This window comes from Pongo pygmaeus, chromosome 2, assembly GCF_028885625.2.
Source record: "Pongo pygmaeus isolate AG05252 chromosome 2, NHGRI_mPonPyg2-v2.0_pri, whole genome shotgun sequence".
Classification (NCBI taxonomy): domain Eukaryota; kingdom Metazoa; phylum Chordata; class Mammalia; order Primates; family Hominidae; genus Pongo; species Pongo pygmaeus.
Genome location: NC_085930.1, coordinates 18,078,368 through 18,099,995, shown reverse-complemented (window position 1 = coordinate 18,099,995; position 21,628 = coordinate 18,078,368). Strand labels below are relative to the sequence as shown.

Genomic DNA, 21,628 nt, shown 5'->3' with positions numbered 1-21,628 from the left:
AGTGATTAAGGCAGTTTGTGAATTTTAGTAATATGGCATAATGAATTGCCTTGATCAGGTCAAAATAATGGAGGTTTAGTAGACTTTCTGGTAAATCTTATTTATCAGGTTTGGTACCATCCCAGGGAGAGAAACTCAAACCATCTCATGAAGCTAAGTAAGTAGTAACTACAATGTAGAGATTTGCTTCCTCTCTGCACAGAAAGGAAATGGCTATGATTATTTTTTATCTCCAAGCATTCTGAGAGTGAAAGTGTAGTAAGTCCTCAGGCTAGGAGAAACAGGGTAGCCCAGGGAATAGATATATAGCTAGAGATTCAGAAGGCAGTAGTATTTATTTTCTTATTGCTGAGCACGTACTCTATGGATGGTCAAGGTGGCTCCAGTGTGTATCAGAGGAAAAGAAGGATTTTATTAAAACTCTACTTAAGAAGGCTTCTTTCCAGTTTCAGCTAAGATGTGAAGGTTTGATTAAAGCATCCATGAGTTTTAAAATATTTACATACTTTTGGGTAAAACACACATATAATTAATTCTCTTCACGAGAACTCAGTATTACTTATACCTTAAAAAGATATTCAGTGTCTGTTGTTTGATATGTTTGTCTTTAGGAATGTAAGAAATTGTGCTTTTCATAAGTAAACAAACATCTTCAAGCACATTGTTCTCCAATCACTGTCAATGGTGTAATATGAGTTTTTCTGAGGTAATTTAAATTTGGTATTTAGGATATTTGCATTTATAAAAAGTACTTGGATATGCTCCTTGCTTCCTCTTCTCCTGCTGAATTGTCAGAAGATGGTGATGCTTTTGAAGATTTATGGTAGATGGGTAATGAGATTGCTGAATGTTAACTACTGCATTTGGAATTCATTTAGTAGCAAAAGAAAAGGAGGTTACTGGGATTGGGATAGAGTAGAAAAGTGATAGAGCTATTTTTAATCAGTGAATTTAAAAATCAATATGATACATTCTGAATTAGGATACATTTCAAGCCTCTTGTCATGTAGTAATCAAGTAGAACATTTCTTGAAGAACATAGGATGTCAAATTGGATCTAATTCAGCAAAATTCATGACAGTGTAGTGCCCATATTTTGTGATGTGGACATATCAAATTTTAATATTGGAAGACTAAGGCTAAAAAATCCACAAGCATGTGGAATATGTTTTTAAAATTCAAAATTCGAACATAATCTATGCAGTTAGGCGTTGGTTTATGTTCTGGTGCAAAAGAGGAACATAAACCATGTACTCTCAAACTGCTCATTTTTGAGTTTATGGATTATGATGTGATTCATGTGAACCCCCTATCTAGGACCTCCAATGGTTATGGTTACAAAATGTGTTGTTAAAATAGCTAAAATGATGGAGATGGTGAAATTAGCAGAATCAAGTTGTGAGCCCATAGATTAATTATATTTCTACTCTACTCAGAGATTTGTTGAGTTTCGGGTAGAGGGGAAAGAAAAGATAAAGCAACAGTAGTGTTAAAATAACTGGCAAAGAAGGTTGACCTTGACCTTCTTTTCCTTTCAACCCTCATTTCATCAGCAGGGGTGAGATTACTTTGAGACCCTGCCAATAGGTAATAAATAACACATAAATTCCAGGACACCCTTGCACTGCAGGGTGCCCTAATGTGTAATAATCCTTAGACTATTGAGTTTATAACTCATGACATCTGGCAGTTACTTGGCATTGTAATTCATGTTGATCATGCACATCAGAATACACAACAGTAGAGAAATATCAGAGCAATAACACGTTGATACCAGGAGAGGCTAGAATGACAAAAGATGCTGCTGAAGCTGTGTACCTCTGTGAACTGTGCAGTGGAATGCTGTAAAAGCTGATATCTTCAGATAAAGACTGATAAGGTGGGAGGAGAGAGGCGATCTGTTGGGATCCGGAATAATGCAGCACATTAATAGGTACTTGATAACACTCTTTATTTCCTTTATTCAAATGGACAACTATAGCTATAAGTCAGTAATGAATCCTGAAATTTGGATTTAAATATATACTTAGATATATTTTAATTTAAAAGTGCATGTAAACAAATATATTGAATTCAAATTTTGTATAAATATATGTAAAAGAGATTTAATATTTAATTTTTGTTTTCTTTGGTCTAATGGTAAGGGCTAAATGAGGAAGGAATGCAGAGAGTCGGAGAAAAATGAGAAGCAGTAGGGAAATCAGGCAGGCATTCTACAAAGCATCTGTAACACGCCTACCTGGTGCCTAGCAGCCTAACTACTTTGTCTGAAGACCTGAGGCCCATGGGACATGAACCAGACTGAAAAGCTAGAAGCAGACAGATGGTTATTTGTAATCATCCTGTAAATGTAAATTCTTTAAAACTGCTGGGCTTGCTGGCTTTATCATCTCTCTGTCTGTCTATCTATCTATCCATCTATCTATCTGTCTATCTATCTATCTATCTATCTATCTGTCTGTCTGTCTATCTATACCCAAACCCAGATCTAAGAAAAGTAGGAGGCAGTATTATAACCTTGAAACAATCTGGTGTTTCCCCTTGTTACCATCTTAAAAAACACTAATATATAAAAAAAAAAGCTAGCCTGTGTAGTTCTTAATTTTAAATTGACTGTATTACATCTTCTAATGTCCAAAGTTACAAGCATTGCTTTGACCAAGCCAAGACAGTTTTGTCTGAACTGGGCAGGTGCTGAAAGACAGTTGCTTGTGGAGCAGAACAGTACACTTTGGGAGCATGGTGAGATGGGTTTTTGTTCTGCAGCTGAGCAAGGCATTGCCTTGAACATGTTTAGGTTAATACTAGCATTTCTAGAAACCTTCCTCCTCACATGCTATGTTTGGACACAATCTCTAACTTGATCTGGTTTCTTTGAGCTTTCTGTGATTTTGGAGACAGCAATGCCACGTGAACAATTCTGTGGGTGATGGCTCTTTAAGGGAGAAAGAAGAGGAACTGATTAAACATTAATCAGCTTCAATCCACAGCTTCCTCATAAGCTAATGGATAGGCTATGCAGATCCCTGTCAAATATCACATAGCTAGGCTTTGCCAAAAATAGGACTTCCAAGTGTTGAAGGCGTGCCAACTGCTGGCTCTTTAACTGCAAACCAAAGCAAGTGATTGCCAGAGACAGGCCTAGAGTCTGCCGTGGTCAGATGTCACCAGTTTGCAGTGCCACATGTGATCCAAGAGTTTATGAATGATCTCAACACTTGGTCCCCAAGGAGAACATATGCATTACAGAGGTTATGGATACAAATTACAGAGAGCACAATGTTTCCATGCAATTTCTAAGAATCCTTCAGCAAGTTTTAAACATAAATGGAAAACATTAAGGAAGACTTGGCACTCTTAGCAGGACTTCAAATTATATTGTGGGTGAGGACAGAACATGGCTAAAAAAAGGATTCAAGAATAAAGACTTGGCTAAGAAACTCGAAGCTGGCCATTCCTCCTGTGTGAATTATGTTTGTGTTTGTGTGTTTTATTCCCTGCAGAATACTAGACTTCACAAAATGCTATGACTTGAAAATGAACAAGTCACAGGGCATTCTTGTTTATTCAACATGCTCCAATTCATACTGCTGGTTTATCTGGATCATTTGCTCAGTGAATGTGCCTGTACACAGAATCTCATTGGAGGTGGGGGTGAGAGCTTCTCATTTTGGAGTTGTCAGCATGCTACAGGGTGCCAGAGTGTCAGCTTGCACAGCGGCCCCCGGATGTCTCCCCACTGAGTTCTTTCTTTCCCATTCCCCTTCTGTGCAGAAGAAACCACTTATGACTTATGCCCACATGTTCAGATGTTATTGTCTATTTAACGGGTGGCTAGCCTGCCCATCCTGACCATATTTTGTTCAATTGTACCAAATGTAATAAAGTAGTTTCTTGTGAATGATAATCTTTATTCAGTTGTTTAGTCATTAAAACTTCAGAAAAATACAGAATTATTATGCCATGTCAGTGGGGAGCTTCTGGTTGAAAAAGAAAACTTACACTGGCTTAAATATAAAAGGAAACATATCTAGAAAGTCCAGAGTTAGCATAGTTTTCAGAATTAATTCATCCAGCCATGTCCTTAAGAACCCAGATTTTTTTACACTTTGTTCATAGCTCCAGTTTCATCCTGAGGATCCCCCTGGGGTCAAAGCGTGGCTGCCACCTATAGCCACGTAGTCCAGGAAGAGGTAGGGTGCTTTCTTCATGTGCAGAGTGGAAGTTCTGAGCTGCATGCTGGTTGGGGTTACACTCAGTCATTCCCTATGGTAACTGGTGGTGGTGATGGTGGCAGAGGTGTTGGTGGGGCTGGGGGAATAATCTGTGGTAGTTTTATGAGTGACCATCATTTTTTTTTCTCTTAGTCCATTGGAATAATTTACTATGATATATTATAATTTGTGCTACCAGTTTTTCTGGCTGACATAAATCTGTTTTATTCCTTGAGTCGTTGATTTCTGACCTTCTTGAACTGTCTGGCTTTTATTTTACAGATATATGAGTATGTAGATAGGCAAGCCAAGGACTCTATTTCTTAAATCCAAACAACTCAAATTGTTCTTCATAAATGACATTTTAAAATCAAATTAAAACACTGTGGTCTATTTTATATCATAAAAAAAGGGCTGCAGCACACATCTTGAAGAAGAGCACATCAATTCAATCAACCAATCGACATTATTTGGTTAACTTTTCTGATACCTTTCAACTAGAGAGCTCTTTGGAGGGTTACCCAGTCCAGTTAAGTAGATAAGGAAAGACTTCAGATGAGTGAGTCCAAAGTTGACACTGAATGAACAGTATGTACTTCAGAAAGGCATAGGCAAAAGTAAGAGAACAAAGGGACAGCTAGGAGTTACTTGCAGGCAGAAAGACCATCATATGCCAACGTACAATGATAATTAGGTGTTCCTTCATATCCCTAGGGCATGGAGGTTACAGAAATGTCCCTGATGAGCCTGGAGATATATGCAGGGGCCTGATTCCAAACAACATTTGAAATCATATTAAGGAGAGAATTTTATCTTAAGAGCCATTAAAAAGTGTTAAAAAGGGAATTGACATGATCACATTTGCATTTTAGCTAACTCATAATAGCTACAATGGAAAGTTTAAAGGAGAAATCAGAGAGAAAGGTCAAATAGGATATTCTTACAGTAATTCAAGGAAGATATAAGGACATTCTGGACTAGGGCAGTGGAGAGAGGATGAATAGACCCAGATGATATTGCAAATCAGTGCAGCATAATGACTGTGTATAAATTCTAGTGTCAGACACACTGGATTGAAACCCTGTGCTTACCTAACACAGTATATGAGGGTCCAATGACCTATTCTATATCCATGATGCTATCTTTGGCACATAGTATGTACTCACTAAATTTTAGCTATTATCATAGAACAAGTTATTTTAAAAATAGATTAAAAGTGTCATTATATGTGCCTGTTAATTAATTTTTAAAAGCAAGTTTAAAAAATTCTTACTGAAAATCAGCACATAATTATATATATTATATATACGGATAAGTAAAGGCTCCTGAGTATGCTTCTATTTATCATAATTTACTGAAACTGTATTCATAAACTAAAATGTATGTCATATAAGGAACTGCTTCGGACTAGAGGTCGGTCTTCTACTGAGAAGTCTGGATGTCATTGTGTCACATAGCTCCAGCAGTTCTGACACATACATAGAGACTAAACCTGCCGGCAAGAAAGCCTTGTGTTCAGTGTTGTTTGGGTCCCCTGTGGTTTTCAACTGCTGTTGGCCGTACCTTTCATTACAATTATTTCTTAGATTATCTTTCTCATAATAGTTGGTTGTGGATGGTATTCTTTAATCAATGATGTGTGCCAATTCTTTTATCAGTAACATTCTAGGCTTTACCCTTCTAATAACTTTAGTTGGGATCATGTGCACATTGTGGTTTAGAAATGTATCTTTCAGAAGTCCATTAGTTATACAGTCTCACCTCATTGTCATTGCTAATTTGTTTTAATAAACTAAGATGGAAATGACTAAGTAGCGATTTGCCTAGACTGAGGTTAAAAAAAATTCTAAGAACTATTGATTTAAGACAAACCAGAGAGGGTTTGGGGTGGGAAAGAATATGGGATTATAAGGAAGCAGGAGTCAAAGATATAAGCTCTAAAATCACAGCTGGACATAAAACTTTTTAAAGGCACTCTGTTAGTTACCTATTGCTTCGTAACAAATTACTACAAAATTCAGTGGTGACTTGAGTCCTCAAGGGTTTTTGGACTGAGGGCCTTGGCTTCTTGCCAGCTGTTGGCTGGAAGCTGACTTCAGATCCTTGCCAAATGGGCTTCTCCATTCTGCAACATGGCACCCGGCATGATCAGAGAAAGTATATGAAAAGAGAGTAAGAGAGGAGTTCAGACTTTCCCTCTAAAGATTCAATAACTTAGTCTGCTGAAATACACTGACAATAGACATATTAACAGGAGAAAAAGGCTACATATTTACTATGCACACATGTGCATAGAAGCCACACAAAATATGAGACAAAGAAAGGTCAAATACTTGAAGCTTAATTATTCTCCTCATAGAGGAGAGGGAAGTGGGAGATACAGGCAATTTTAGAAGAATAAGTGATTTTTTTTGAGGAGATGAATGGGCCTGAAGAACAAAGTGTGGCCTGGGACAAAGTTTCCCTGGACTCTGGGTGCAGTGTCAACTCTGGTCTTTCCTCCTGCAGTATGCACCAATTTCCCCTGGTTAATGAGATATCTGAGAAAGGAATTAATTGAATATCTTCTGGAGGACAGGATCTTTAGGTAGACAGGGGATCTTTAGAGAAAGCTCTTTCTTCCATTTGCTACTCACTGGGTGCTCTTAGTTTAAAGTCTGAAGTGGCATATTTTGGGGTATCATTTTCTAGGCCACAATGAGAGAGAGAGAGAGAGCAAAAACTTGAAGGTCACAATCTTTTATAAACTGATCTTAGAAGTGGCATCTTATCACTTTGTAACATTTTGTTCATCGAAGGTAAATCACCAGGTCTAGTTCATGCTCAAGGGGAGGGGATATACAAAGGGAATAAATAACAGAAGGGAGTGACCATTGGAGAATAGAGCAAGGGCCTATCACAGGCACTATCATGTCATTCTTGTTGATATATTTCTTAACCAGTTCATAGGAGAGTGTTGGGCACATTACAGCATTCAATACATACTTGCAGAATTTTAATTTGTCAAAAATCTCTGTGTCATAAATGTGAACTATATTGTATCAAGTACTCTAGTAATTTAGAATGTTCCAATTTTCCAAAATAATTTCCTAAGTCATGGTGAATCCCAATGTAAAAAACATGCAAATATAATTCAGGTTATATTATGACTAGCTAAGTGAACTATTTATATGTGTTTTCCAGCTCACATATGGAAGTGAATATTCGGGTTCTAGCCATTTACATATCCCCCCCCGCCACCTCACCCCATGGAGATTTGAAACCCTGTATTCTAACTTAGATCTGCAAGCAAGTTCTATATTAGAATGTACCTACTATATCCTTTTTCTTTTTAAATGAAATTTTAAAAATTCTATTTTTATTTGACAAGCAATCGTATATATTATATATTTACTGGGTACAATGTACACCTGTTAGAAAAGCTATTATCTGAAAGATGAAAGATAAATATTGGTAAGGGTGTTGAGAAAAGGGAACCCTTGTGTATTTTGTTGGGGCTCAGAAACTGATACCCTGAAGTATGTCGCTGAAGCAGTGTCGTTCGTCTGGGGTAATACCCGAGGTTCGTTGCCTCGTGCCCAGGAAATCAAGGGCATGCACACACAAGGAGTGAGTTTAAGAACAGAGGTTTAACAGGCAAAGGAGAAACGCTCCCTTGTGCAGAGGGAGGGGTTCCGAGCGTATCTCCCAGTGTGCGACGCGATGCGGTTGGTTTCATAGACTAGCTTGAGGATGCGGCGTCTTCTTCCCACAGGGTTTAAAGGATTGGCTGGGGCAGGTGTGTCATTTACACAGAGCGTGAAGAAGTTGGCCACCCCACCCTAACCTTTTATTATGCGGATGAGTTCTGTACCTGGCCGGCACCATGTTGTCTGCTTTTTTACTGTACCTGCGGCGGAAAAAAAAAAAAGAAGAAGAGGAAGAAGATGGAGCCGCCGTGTGGAACAGACTTGGCTTCCGGGTATCCCTTTCTATTGGCACAGCTGCCGCGTTCACCCGTGCAAGCTTCCGGCTTGCTTCTCTATGTCTGCAGTTCGATTTTACAGGCTGCTCTTTTGTTTTGTTTTGTTTTGTTTTTGACGGAGTCTCTCTCTGTCCCTCAGGCTGGAGTGCGGCGGCGCCATCTTGGCTCCCTGCAAGCTCCGCCTCCCGGGTTCCCGCCATTCTCCTGCCTCAGCCTCCCGAGCAGCCGGAACTACAGGCGCCGCCACCGCGCCCGGGTAATTTTTTGTATTTTTAGTAGAGACGGGGTTTCACCGTGTTAGCCAGGATGGTCTCCATCTCCTGACCTCATGATCCTCCCGCCTCGGCCTCCCAAAGTGCTGGGATGACAGGCGTGAGCCACCGCGCCCGGCTGCAGGCTGCTCTTTGTTAGAAATTATTTGGGGCTGTTTTTTGTTAAAAGGGAAGCCTTGCTGAGGACTTGTTTACCCTCTCTGTCTGCCTAAATAATTTCGAGCTCCTGTAGCAGCACTTGGACATGCTGAACTGAAGAGGAAGCCTCAAGATCTCTGACCTTCCTTCCTCCAAACCCCCATCTCTCAGTCCTCTGTGTCTCTTGAAGCACAGGATGAAGTTGTTCTCCAAAGTTTCTCACCTGCCTGAAGTCAGGACCTACCAAAGAAGAAAACCATCACCTCTGACCCCTTCCCTGAATTTTCATGAGCTCAAATGACATCGCAGAAAGGAAGATTGAAGTTGGACAGCAAACCCGGGCAAACTTTCGTCAAAAACCATCGTCCCCTTGTGAGCCGAAAAGACTTTGTCCCAGGCTATTTATTGTATGTTCTTTAAGGTTATTGAATCCGCCTAAAAATTAGCTATACTTCCCCATCTCCCTTTCCCCTAAGAAACGGAGTATATAAGCATTGGTATACCATAGCGGTGTTAGGCAATTACTCTGTGATTCTCCTCAGGGTACGCTAATAAATTTGTATACCTTTTCTCCAATTAATCTGCTTTTTGTGAGTTGATTTTTCAGTGAAACATCAGAGGCAAAGGGGAAGCTTTCCCTTGGCCCCTACAACTTGGTAGAAATGTAAATTAATAGAGCCATTATGGAAACAGTATCTCCTTTTTCTTTAAAACACAACTGCTGCTACCCTCTCATCAGATTTATTTCTCTTCATTATAAAGACTTTTTGGAGAATTAGGTAACACACGCTGTGGTATGTGCTCTTCTTTTGACATACTTGTCAAGTCACACTTGAAAATATAGTTTTCAGTTCTTTCTAGGGTAGAGGATTTAGGGGGAATACACACACACACACACATTCAATTTAGAATTTGAAATTGCTTTGCTATTTTCTACATTTGCCAGACCATTTTAGTTCTCTTCATCCAACACATGGGAATACTTCACCATGGCTAACACTTTCTTGTTTTTGTCGGCTACGATAAAGAGCACAGGGCAAAATCCAAGGCAGAAATTAATAATTAGCACAAAAAGGGGAACTGATAGATATTATTTTATTTTACTTTTCTTACATTTATGAATGTAAATGCAGACCCCAGAAACATATAAACAAATATCAGAATATACATATCTTCCTTCAAAATTTGAGAAGAGTAAAAATGATTTTACTCCTTTTTCTAAAAATAAGTTCAGGCTGCCTATGCTGGAACCTGCTAAAAAGCATGTTTTTCAACTGAGAGAGAGAGAGAGAAGAAACATATTATAATATCCTGAAGACTTAGGGTAAAATAAGTGATATCACTAAAGACAAACGGATTTACTGAGTACTATACAAACCCCAAAGAGCATATTACAAGTTGAAGAGGGTACAGTATCAATTATATCATTATCTCACCCTACTCTCTGGGTGAATAGTCTGAAAGCCTAAAATTACAGTTGATGTTAGATTTCTTGGCTTCATTTGCAAATTGGAGTCATTTTCCCCCTTTTTGTTGAATGCCATAAGCACATGTTTTATTGTTAAAGGGTACCAGTCCTTATAGTTTGTTATGATGTTTTTCTTCTTTTTGTCCCTCATGTCAAAGGACCTTTAAAAAAAATGGATTGTGGCAAATTGGTGTAACGTTGTATTTCTGAATGATTTGCAATGGTATTAAGTACCATTTGTGCTTAGGCTTTTTGGCATACCATTTTTTAGGAGAGCAGATCTGGAGAAGGCCCTTCAACTGGCCAGATGTGCCATTTTGGAACAGATTGAGGGCCTGCAAAAACACCATTTGTTGCCAATACCGGATATTGTAGGGGTGCTCATCACCCTGTTACCATATTTTTGCACTTCTTAGCATTGCATAAATAGGCAGCTGTTCTGTATTTAGAATCTAAATGAGTCACCAGCTTGTTCTCCCTGGAGGATTTACCTGCAAGAGGGAACCACGGGTGTTAACCCCTTCTCATCAGTTGCGTGAATGTCACATTTAAATGCACACTTTCCTCAGCCCATTCAGAAGCAAATCCTTATGCATATAAATCACACCTTTCTTGCCAGTTAGACAAGGGGGCCAAAAATATGCAGTTCACAGTGCTAAAATGGAACACATTTCTTTAGCAGTGAAATCAGTAAATTAATCAGCTTATAAACTGAGCGTGAACAATTTGTGCTGAATTATTTCTTACTGCTCCTTCAATAAGAGACAAGGTTTTCTAATCTCATAAAGGGCCATGACTTCATTAAGATGGAAAACCGTGTTAAAGGGTGTGTTGCAAAAGATGAGAAAAGAAAAACCCTGAAAGTCACTGAGTTGTCTCTCTGGAGCTCTTTTAAGGACAGGGATTTTTATTTATTTGGAGAATGACAATTAACCTACAGACTTGGCACAACAAAGAAGCAGAGTGCTGAAGTGGGTCTCATTATAGGACACGGAAGGCAGTTGGTTTGACCTAATCCCCACTTGCGGCACATGATTTACATAACAGGCTACCACAAGCTGCCTAATGTTGATTTCAAACAGCTTGATGTGTGCGTGTGTCTGTGTGTGTGTGTGTGTGTGTGTGTGTGTGTGTAGGTTCATTTTACCTCGAGGTACTTTGGAACCAAACATGTCGGTGTTGGAATGTCCAAGAACAGAAACAGTGAAGCCAGCCAGGAAAAGCAGAGGCAGTTGCAGTATATGGTACATTTGCTGATCTCAACTACTTTTTTGAATGTTTACCCTAAAATTAATGTAGCTCTGATTTACCACATAAACGCAGTCTGATAGGGCTGAGCCATCTCTCCAGGCTTTTCATCTTGTCAGGAGCAGAGAAGCACAAGTAGATAGATAGGTGACATTTGGAGAGGCAGGCATGCCAGATTTTTGGTGGTTACAGCGGAGGTCCAACCTGCTGTTCTCCTTAATGAAAGGAGGGAAATTTCAGACAGGCAAAACTGCTATAAGGGATATCTCTGCCCTGAATGTCACGCTGCCCAGATGTCACTCGGCAGGTGGAGTTGCAGAGAGAATGAAAATGTAGCCCTGCGTATGTGGGTGCTAGTGTGCTGCAAGGGTGAACTATGAATCTGTCTTCTGAAGTGTAATGAAAACAGTGTGGATCTTGTCTATATTCATGTCATAAAAAGGACTTTCTCAAAGAATTCTCACCCCACTTTCCCTCACAGACCATTAGGCTTGCAGGCTCACAAACCACATGCATACACACACACACACACACACACACACACACACACACACACACGAGTTTCTATATAGAAAATAGAATCATACTAATGAAGGGTTCTGCATCTTGCTTTTTTAATTAATCACAGAACCGTACATGAATATTTCTCATTTTTTTGACTGATTTCATTTTTAAAGTTGGATTTTTGACCAAAGGTGCACGATCATTTAGTCAGCCATTCTCCTGTTGATGATCATTTATGTTGGCTCTAGAATATTTTAAGGTGGATGTAGCTATGTTCTCAGTAAAAATCCAGGCAATTTTTACTAGAACAGGGTAAACAACATTTGAAGTTACCTTGTACAACAAAAAGCCTAAGTCACTGTCGTTGAGTTTTCTTTTCCTGTAATTATTTTTCCTCAGTGTTACGAGATGACTTCCGACAAAACCCCACAGATGTTGTGGTGGCAGCTGGAGAGCCTGCAATCCTGGAGTGCCAGCCTCCCCGGGGACACCCAGAACCCACCATCTACTGGAAAAAAGACAAAGTTCGAATTGATGACAAGGAAGAAAGAATAAGTGTGAGTTAAATTAAAATCATGGCCCAGAGAGATTGAATTTTCGGTCTCAAAATACAAGATAGATGTATTTTATTCTTTAACTTATTATTAATAGAATCGTATTTGAATGCTAATTACAATTTATACTGCCTTGAAAAGATTTAAAAACATTTGGATGAGACTACAAGAGACAAAAATTATGTAAATCAAGTGTACATGAAATATTAATAATTGCACCAATCTGAATTATATCTTTACACTGCAATATTGATATTTTGGTTCTTTTTTTTTTTTTTTTTTGAGACAGAGTCTTGCTCTGTCACCCAGGCTGGAGTGCAGTGGTGCAATCCTGTTCACTGCAACCTCTGCCTCCCGGTTTCAAGTGATTCTCTTGCCTTAGCTTCCCAAGTAGCTGGGACTACAGGCATGCGCCACCACACCCAGCTATTTTTTGTATTTTTTGTAGAGATGGGGTTTCACCTTATTGGCCAGGATGGTCTCCATCTCTTGACCTCGTGATCCACCTGCCTCAGCCTCCCAAAGTGCTGGGATTACAGGCATGAGCCACTGCACCCGGCTGATGTTTTAGCTCTTTTATAAAATCTCCAGAAGCTTCTGTTGATCATGCAGTACATGAGTGTTAAAGTATAAATAATAGCCATAAACCACATTAACTACATCTAATTTTGCACCATTTTCAAAAATTATAAGAGAAAGTAATTTAAGGTGATGAATATCTCAAATTATTTTTCCAGTTTTTCCAATTAAATAATATTTATAACAGTAAAATTTTATACATGAATTGATTTAAAAGCAAATTGAATAGATATGAAATAAAATCAAAATCAAAATAGCTGACTGGTTCTGCATGTAGAAAAATAACTGTTTCCAAAGGAAATTTATAATCAGATTCATCAGTTGATTAAAATTCAAAATAAAACACACAGAAACAGGCAAATGGCATGTAATCATTTTATTTCTTCAGAGGATCCATGCAACATTGTATGTGAAGCTTTTAAGTGAGAACCAACCCACAGAAATAGTATATAATTGCTTAACTTTCTGATATTATTCAGTAGTATAATTTTTATATTCAATACAACTGAGAGTGAATATAATTAAGATAATTTCTCATTTGACTGAATACATGTGCCATTTTAATTAAAAAATCTATAAATTATTGGTATCTATTATCTTAAAAATATGTTTATTACAAATGAGGATTTTTCCTGTGTGCACAGTGTGATTACAACATAAAACAGAACTAGATAGGCTGTGGAAGTGATGACAATGTATATTCATGTGTTTCTGGTATAGAGGCAAACAGAATTTTTCCCTTCACCCTCTAAAGGTTTAAGTCTTTTAGTCTGCTGAAATAAACTGGCAATAGACAGTTTAATGGAAGGAGGAGCATACAGATGTATTTATATGTAAGTGCAAGGGAATCACACAAAGTATAAAACTCAAAGAAGGGCTAGATGGTTGACGCTTACTTATCCTCTTCATAGGATAGAGGGAAGTGGGAATAGTAGGCAATTTTAGAGTAAGATTAAATGATTTTCAGAGAAGATGAATGGGCCCAACAAATAGATAAAGTTCCTCTGGCCGCTGGGAGAGGTGGTGACAAGTTCTGGGAAGGTGAGGGGCAGAACTGCACTGCAAACAAAGGTTGTCTTATTATGTAGATAAAGTCTCAGATAACAACCCCAAGAAGAATAGTTGAACAGTCTGTCCAGTAGGCTTGGTAATGACCTTTAGTTTCTTCTTTGGTGATTAATCTTTGCAGGTTACTGAGATTTCAGACAGGGGATTTAAGGCAATTGTGTTTCTTTTGGAAGAACTTTTCTCAGTCAGATAAGGAAACTTCAGAGAGCTCCCTTCTCTGTTCTTGGGGCAAAGGGGAGGGGAGAAACAAAGGAATGTCAGAGAGACATTGATGTTAAGGAAGTTTCTAATGACTTACAATTTCCTTTAGTTCAAAGTGCTCAGAAAGCCAAAGCACCACATTTTGGGATATCGTTTTCTGAGCCCCAACACTAGTCTCACTGTTAACACTGTGAGATCTATTTTACCAAAGAGAGTTTTGTTCTCAGTGGTCTTGCTTGGGTACCAAATTTATGAAAATGTACTCCTGATGATGGAGTAAAATCATTGTTTATGGATTGGTAGTTTATGTTTATAGCATTTAGCTCTTGCCTATTTAAAGGTGTGCTGGCAGCTGAATAATCCAGGTTGACTTTACTCACAAGTCTGGCAGTTGGTTGACTCTCAGCTGGGTATCTTTGTTCCCCTCCTTATGATCTCTAATTTTCCAGCAGCCTAGTTCAGTCAGTTCCCATGTTGGTCTCAGTTCCAACTCAGCAAGAGCAGGCAAGACACAATGTACAAGAACCTTTCTTCCAGTGAAGTATTTGCTGTAGTTCCATTGGTCAAATCAAGTCATATTACCTAGCTCTAACCTTCAAGGGGAAGGAGAAATGGCCTTCATAGCCATTTTTATAAGCCCTTATTTTATTCTACCAGACAGAATTGAGAACAGGTTAATGGTCTTTTCCACCTATGTAAAAAAAAGTCGAAAATTCCTTTCTAGAACATGACAAGTTGTAAATCTTGAAACATCTCTGATAAGAGCCAGTGTACATGAGTTGTGTTTGCCTGTGAAATTAAAAAATAATGGAGAAAACCAACATGTTCTTATCTTGTATTTCTTCAAGAACACTCAATCATTGTGAAGCTAATGTTGAATTAAATGAATACAAAAAAAAATAGGAAAAGAAACTATGAGTTATAGATTTACTGAAAGCCTAACTCTGCTTTAATGTCCTCTTTAGCAAATACATATTTTAATATTATTGCATTTGTTTTTATCAGCCAATAAATGCTTCTCATTTAAGAAATCTTGAAGGGGAACCTATTAGATGCTAATGGTTTATACCAATACATATTACCGTTTTATAAACTGTGTTTGTTTTTATCCAACCTGCCTTTTTCTCCACGAATTATCTCTTAAATACAATTAAGATGAAACAAAGATGATTAATATTAACAGTTGAAATGTGAATTCTAGGGAGGCAAAGATTTTTACCGTTTGATTTACTATTGTCTCTTAAGTGTCCAGAATATGCCTAGTCAGTAGGGATATATATACTTTCTGAATCCCTCTGATTCAGCAGGATTTTATTAGGTTATTTAAAATGAATATCTAGTATTTCTTTCTGATGACAAATGACAATAGCAATTTATTCAAATGAATTTCAGTGTGAAGACTAACTACTGGGATTTAGGGAGGTCAGTCACAAGACTCAAAATAGGATCAGGAAAGAGAGGACAGCTGCCTTAAAAAATATGGGGCTATATCTAATGCTAAATGACGAGTTAATGGGTGCGGCACACCAACATGGCACATGTATACATATATAACAAACCTGCACATTGTGCACATGTACCCTAAAACTTAAAGTATAATAATAATAAAATAAAATAAAATAAAAAAATATATTTTCTATGAAGAAAGTATGGAAACTTATACTGAGAGTGAATTTAAGAAAAGAAAACATACCTGCAAATGCCGAAATAATGGCAGAGTTTTTTCCTTTGGGAAACAAATATGCTCAAATACTCAAAACTATTTATTAATGACCTTTTATTTTCTATTCTGTTCCTTTTTCTTCCCTTCTCTTTTCTTTTTGTTTGATTTTAACAGATCCGTGGTGGGAAACTGATGATCTCCAATACCAGGAAAAGTGATGCCGGGATGTACACTTGTGTTGGTGCCAATATGGTGGGAGAAAGGGACAGTGACCCAGCAGAGCTGACTGTCTTCGGTAAAACTTTCTTCTAAATTATTAATTTTTATTTTTATCAGTTTTTCTTTGCTTTTAAGTATCACTAACATTAAAAACTGGACCATGTAAGGACAGTTACTCATGACTCATGGTAAGCAGTGACAAATTAGAATTATCTTGTTTTCTGTCTTTCTAATGAAAGCTTCGATGTAAAGAAAAAATTATTTGAAACTTTAATTAACTTACATTGTTCATATATTTGTAAGATTTTGCAGTTCATCAAAATGTAATGTTCTTTCTTAAAGTCTATTTGAGATATTACATCTATCTAAAGTTTATCACTCATTCAACTCTCATGCATTTATCAGGTAGCTATTATGTGCAAGATACAGGGTAAGGATTTTGAAAAAATAGAGAGTATAGTATAAAAAAACTTGTTTTCCAGTTCTTAGAAATAACTCTTGATAAAAATACTATGTATGCACACATATAAATTCTAAATTAGAAAAAGGACCCCTAAAATGAGATATTTTGTTGATATTCATGTTCCTTCAAGAACCAAGGCTCTCCTTAGCTGGATAAATGCAATTAATAGGTTAAAAACTGACTAGAACCATATCACATAAATGGTGGATAAAATATCGGAAAGGAGAAAACTGGGGACAAATAAAGATGGCCAAGGAAACAAATGTAAGGAAAATACTGCAGGGCAACTGTGGAAGATTGAAAGAGAGAGAAAATGACAAAAAATTGGAGAAAATAGATATGCTAAAGAGACTCAAAAATGAAACACTCTTTTAGAATACATTGAAGTTCTATTTAAATCTCTGTATAGACTTACACATTTATAGACCCACACATGCACACACATACATGTACATATATGTATGTATGTATATGTACGTGTATATATACAATCTTCATTAAACATTTTACTATTGCAGATATTATGTGATTTTTTAGGAGCAAAAATATCATTGATATTTTTAAATTATTTTTCAGTACCAGTAAAATAATCCTCTACTTCTGTGCATGATATAAAATCCCTATTTCTGGTCATTTCTTCAGGACACCCCCAAGTGTTGCACCAAAGCCCTGCGTAGGTCCCCAAAGAAACGTAATTTGCTGGCTTGGGAGACGCCATCCAATGGTGTAATGGGAGTGCCACTATAGAAAGAGCTGCATTATGATTTCTGCTATATTTCAAGAGTTAAGATTGTGCTTTGTGCATGTGTACCAGAATGCAGGCCTCTCCTTTCAATCATTCTGAGCACCGGGTAATCTCTGGTAACACTCCCTGTGGCTACTAAGCAGCTTGAAGTCCCAAATGACAACGCTAGGAGAAATCCTGTAATTCGTTAAAGGAATTGAATAGAAAAAATAGAATTGTTCAAAGTATGCATGTAAATTTCTATCCTGCAGGGCTCAGACAAGTGTCAGTTTGCCCCTACATTTCATGCAGTCCTCTATAAGACTCTCAAGATGTGCTCCACTCTGCAATGAATAAAACACAGTTTTGCCTGGTAAGAAATGATATTAGTGGTCACTGAATGTTAGCATTGAAAGCCCACAAGTACAGCTCTTCTATTTAAAGAAACACTCATTGCTATTTTTCTGTAACTACCACAAACTCTGGAATAGAAAGAAAGAAAAAAAAAAGCTGTATTACTGCAGTATAGACTGCCTTCAGAAGGAAATTGAAAGGGTCTAATGTCATTACAGAAGCAATTAGACTTACCACTAATGAGACATCCTTATGAAATATTTACTCTACTTTCCCTAAAGAAATGATGAGAACTACTGGGGATTCCTAAACATGTCAAAAGTTATGTGGGAACTTCTAAATTATTTTGAAAATAGCTATCATCCAAATAGATTGAATTGTCTAAAGGCAGTTCCCCTGGCAGAATTGATTTAGGAAACTGAGAAATGTTTATTAGATGGTGTAAGCTAGTCGGAACTGACCTGAGGGGTTATAAGTACAAGATTAAGTTGAAGGAAAAACTAACTTTCCATTATTGGTAAGAAAACAACATCCAAATCCAAAAGAAAAACAAAAAAACCAAAGTGATGGTCTAAATCAAGGATGTGATAAGTATTGCCCAAGAAACCCCTTCTGCATCTTGGCTCCCTATTCTTAGAGAACATAAAAGAAAAAAAACAGTGTACTATTAATAGGGAGGTCTTCTTTATTTTATGCTGGTGCTCCTACATCTAATACACATTTTCCAATAAAACTCTTTATATTTTAGCATTGTTACATATTATCATTTTTGACCTAATGTTTATGTAAGTAAAACTGATTATACTTCATACTCTCTCTCAATTTTATTTTCATGGAGCAGCAATTTCACTTTTAAAGGTCTGGCTACTATAACCACTCTGTAGCTATAAGGTTTTTAAATGTCCTTTGCAATTGAATCTTTATCTTAAGATATGTTATACAGAACAAGTAACATTTTGTTGTTCGAAAAAATAAGTATATACATTATTATTATAAATATAATAAAAATGTGTATAGTAAAGTAACATTTAATTGTTCAAGAAATATAAGTCACTTGTAAATGCCAAGAAAAACAATGAAAGGAGTAAAGGTTTTTTCCAATATAATAGCTATCTACTTTCCGAGACATATTGCTAGGAAAAATAATTTTCCCAATTCTTCAAGTATTTTGATTCTAGTGGGCTTGTACTTTGAAGTTGTATAGTTTAAAATTTCAGCATTATATATTTTAAATGTGCCATTTGATCATATCAAAGATATGATCAGTGTAACCTAATTTTAAAAAGTTACTGTGCCATATATCATGAATCAAATATTGTGGTTGATCTTCTAATAGTTTTTGGTCATGAAATAACATCCTAATTAACTGGGCATTATCAAATCTAAAAATTAGAAGTAGGTATCATAGTCTACAGTGGCACTGAAATCTGTGGCCCAATCTATACACTTTCCTGAAGTGTAGCCCCTAGAAGTTTACATATGTTAAGCTCTAAAGATCCTGGATGGCAGAGAAAGTAGAGTTGAAGTAAATAATACAATTTCTAATTATGAGTAGATTTCAGAAAACTGCTGTCCAAAATTTGGGTTTTAAAAATGACATGTGGATTTCAAAAGTGATTTTTAAGTGTTTATGAATGCAATACATCAAAACTTATTTTATGTGTAACATTTGTAAAATATAATAAGTATTACAAAACTTAGAATGAAATACAGGAATCTCTTGCCCCAACACAAACACACACACACACACACACACACACACACACATATTTCTCATCATTTTACATTCTGTTTTATCTAATTATTCTGGGATTTGTTTCCATATTTCTGAATATGTGCTTACTCTGCTATTTATTGATGTATCAATTTCATACATTATTTGACTTCCTATTACAGAAGATGATGATTTGGCCCACTTATAGCTTCTTCCCCACCTTCTCACCTCCACTTTTCCTTCTTTCTCTCTTTTTAGTCTATGAACTTTAGAAACATTGGTTATATTAATATTCAGAATATGAGTTATTATAGTCATGTAAATATTATTGACTGTGAGTTGAATGTTATAGTATTATGACCATATTTCTTTTCTGGTACTATTTTTGTTCTTCTTTGAATTAATAATAAGCCCGTTTTCCCATTTGCTTATGCTTGTCTATACCTGTCATGAATTCTTGAAATCTCTAACAGAAACTATAAAATCTCCTATAATCTACTTTTTAGACTTTAGCTATTAAGTCCCCTTAACTACAGCTTTCCCTGAGGCTGCCTGATCTGACTTGGTTAGATATTCCTTAGGTCAACCCCGTAAACCTAATTCTGATTTTGTCTTCCTTGTCTGGAATGCTGGATCTGCTGTTTTCTGCATCCTGTGTTTGTTTCTTTCTCGGTTAACCCCTCTTTTCGGAAGGGGTTCTCAACTTCTTTCTGCTTGGCTGAAGCTTGGAGCACATTCCCAACCAAAATGCCTTTATTCTATCCAGACCTTAGAGTTCTAGTTTAGAATTATGCTTTAGTTAGGGAATTTGACTTAAATAATACTTTTGCTCAGAATATTACAGTTGTGACTGTAATATCATTTAGCTTCTCATGATGCTCTTGAGAAGTCTACTGTGATTCTGATTTCTGTATCCTGTATCTTTGTATGTGATCAGTTTTCTTTTTCTTTTTTTTTTTTCTTCCCAAATGTTTGGTGGTCTCTTTACCCCAGTTTTCTGAAATGGTTCAATACATTACCTTAGTTTGACACTCCTTTCTTTTCCTTGCTATATAGTTGATGAGCAGTCTCAATCCGAAAACTCTCAACCAAAACAATTCAATGAAATGTCTAATTTTTTTAAATTTTTCTTTGTCAAACATGTTTTCATCAATTAGATTTTAAACCTCCTTGGTTTTTCTTTTCTGTAATTCCTCCTTACTTATAGCATCCTGTTCTTGTTTCATGGGTATTATGACTTCTCTTGTAGCAGAGACTATTGTTTTTGTAATTTGTATTTTATTTTATTTTTTCACCAGCTTTTATTAAGTTCTCAGGTACATGTGCAGGATGTGTAGGTTTGTTACCTAGGTAAACTAGTGCCATGGTGGTTTGCTGCACAGATTAACCTGTCACTTAGGTATTAGGTCCTGCATCCATTAGCTATCCTTTCTGATGCTCTCCCTAACCATGCCCCTTTGACAGGCTCCAGTGTGTGTTGTTCCCCTGATGTGTTCATGTGTTACCATTGTTCAGCTCCCACTTAGAAGTAAGAACATGCAGTGTTTGGTTTTCTGTTTCCGCAGTAGTTTGCTAAGGATAATGGCTTCCAGCTCCATCTGTGTTCCTGCAAAGGACATGATCTGATTCCTTTTTATGACTGCATAGTGTTCCATGGTGTATTTGTACCACATTTTCTTTATTCAGTCCATGATGGGTATTTGGGTTGATTCCATGTCTTTGCTATTGTGAATAGTGCTGCAATGAACATATGTGTGCATGTATATTTATAATAGAATGATTTATATTCCTTTGGGTATATACTCCATAATAGTAATGGTATTTCTGGTTCTAGATCCTTGAGGAATGGCCACACTGTCTTCCACAACAGTTGAACTAATTTATATTCCCACCAACTGTGTAAAAGCATTCCTATTTCTCTGCAACCTCACCAGCATCTGTTGTTACTTGATTTTTTAATAATTGCCATTCTGACTGGCGTGAGATGGTATCTCATTGTGGTTTTGATTTGCATTTCTCTAATAATCAGTGATGTAGAACTTTTTTTCATATGTTTGTTAGCCACAGGAATGTCTTCTTTTGAGAAGTGTCTGTTCATGTCCTTAGCCCACTTTTTAATGGGGGTTGTTTGTTTTTTCTTGTAAATTTGTTTAAGTTCCTTGTACATCTGGATATTAGACCTTTGTCAGATGCTTAGATTGCAAATATTTTCTCCCATTCTGTAGGTTGTCCGTTCACTCTGATAATTTCTTTTGCTGTATCACAGAATTTTAATAACACT

General features: G+C 36.9%; 1 protein-coding gene across 21 annotated transcripts in view; it reads left to right on the top strand.

The window, feature by feature from the left end:
* ROBO2 (roundabout guidance receptor 2) overlaps window positions 1-21,628 on the top strand; it is a 608,922-nt gene that overhangs the window by 419,898 nt on the left and 167,396 nt on the right. For all 21 annotated transcript variants that reach the window (XM_054482584.2, XM_054482581.2, XM_054482583.2 and 18 more), the window contains exons 3-4: window positions 12,208-12,365; window positions 16,048-16,168. In XM_054482584.2, the coding sequence (XP_054338559.1) occupies window positions 12,208-12,365; window positions 16,048-16,168 (279 nt within the window). The remainder of the gene's footprint in view (window positions 1-12,207; window positions 12,366-16,047; window positions 16,169-21,628) is intronic.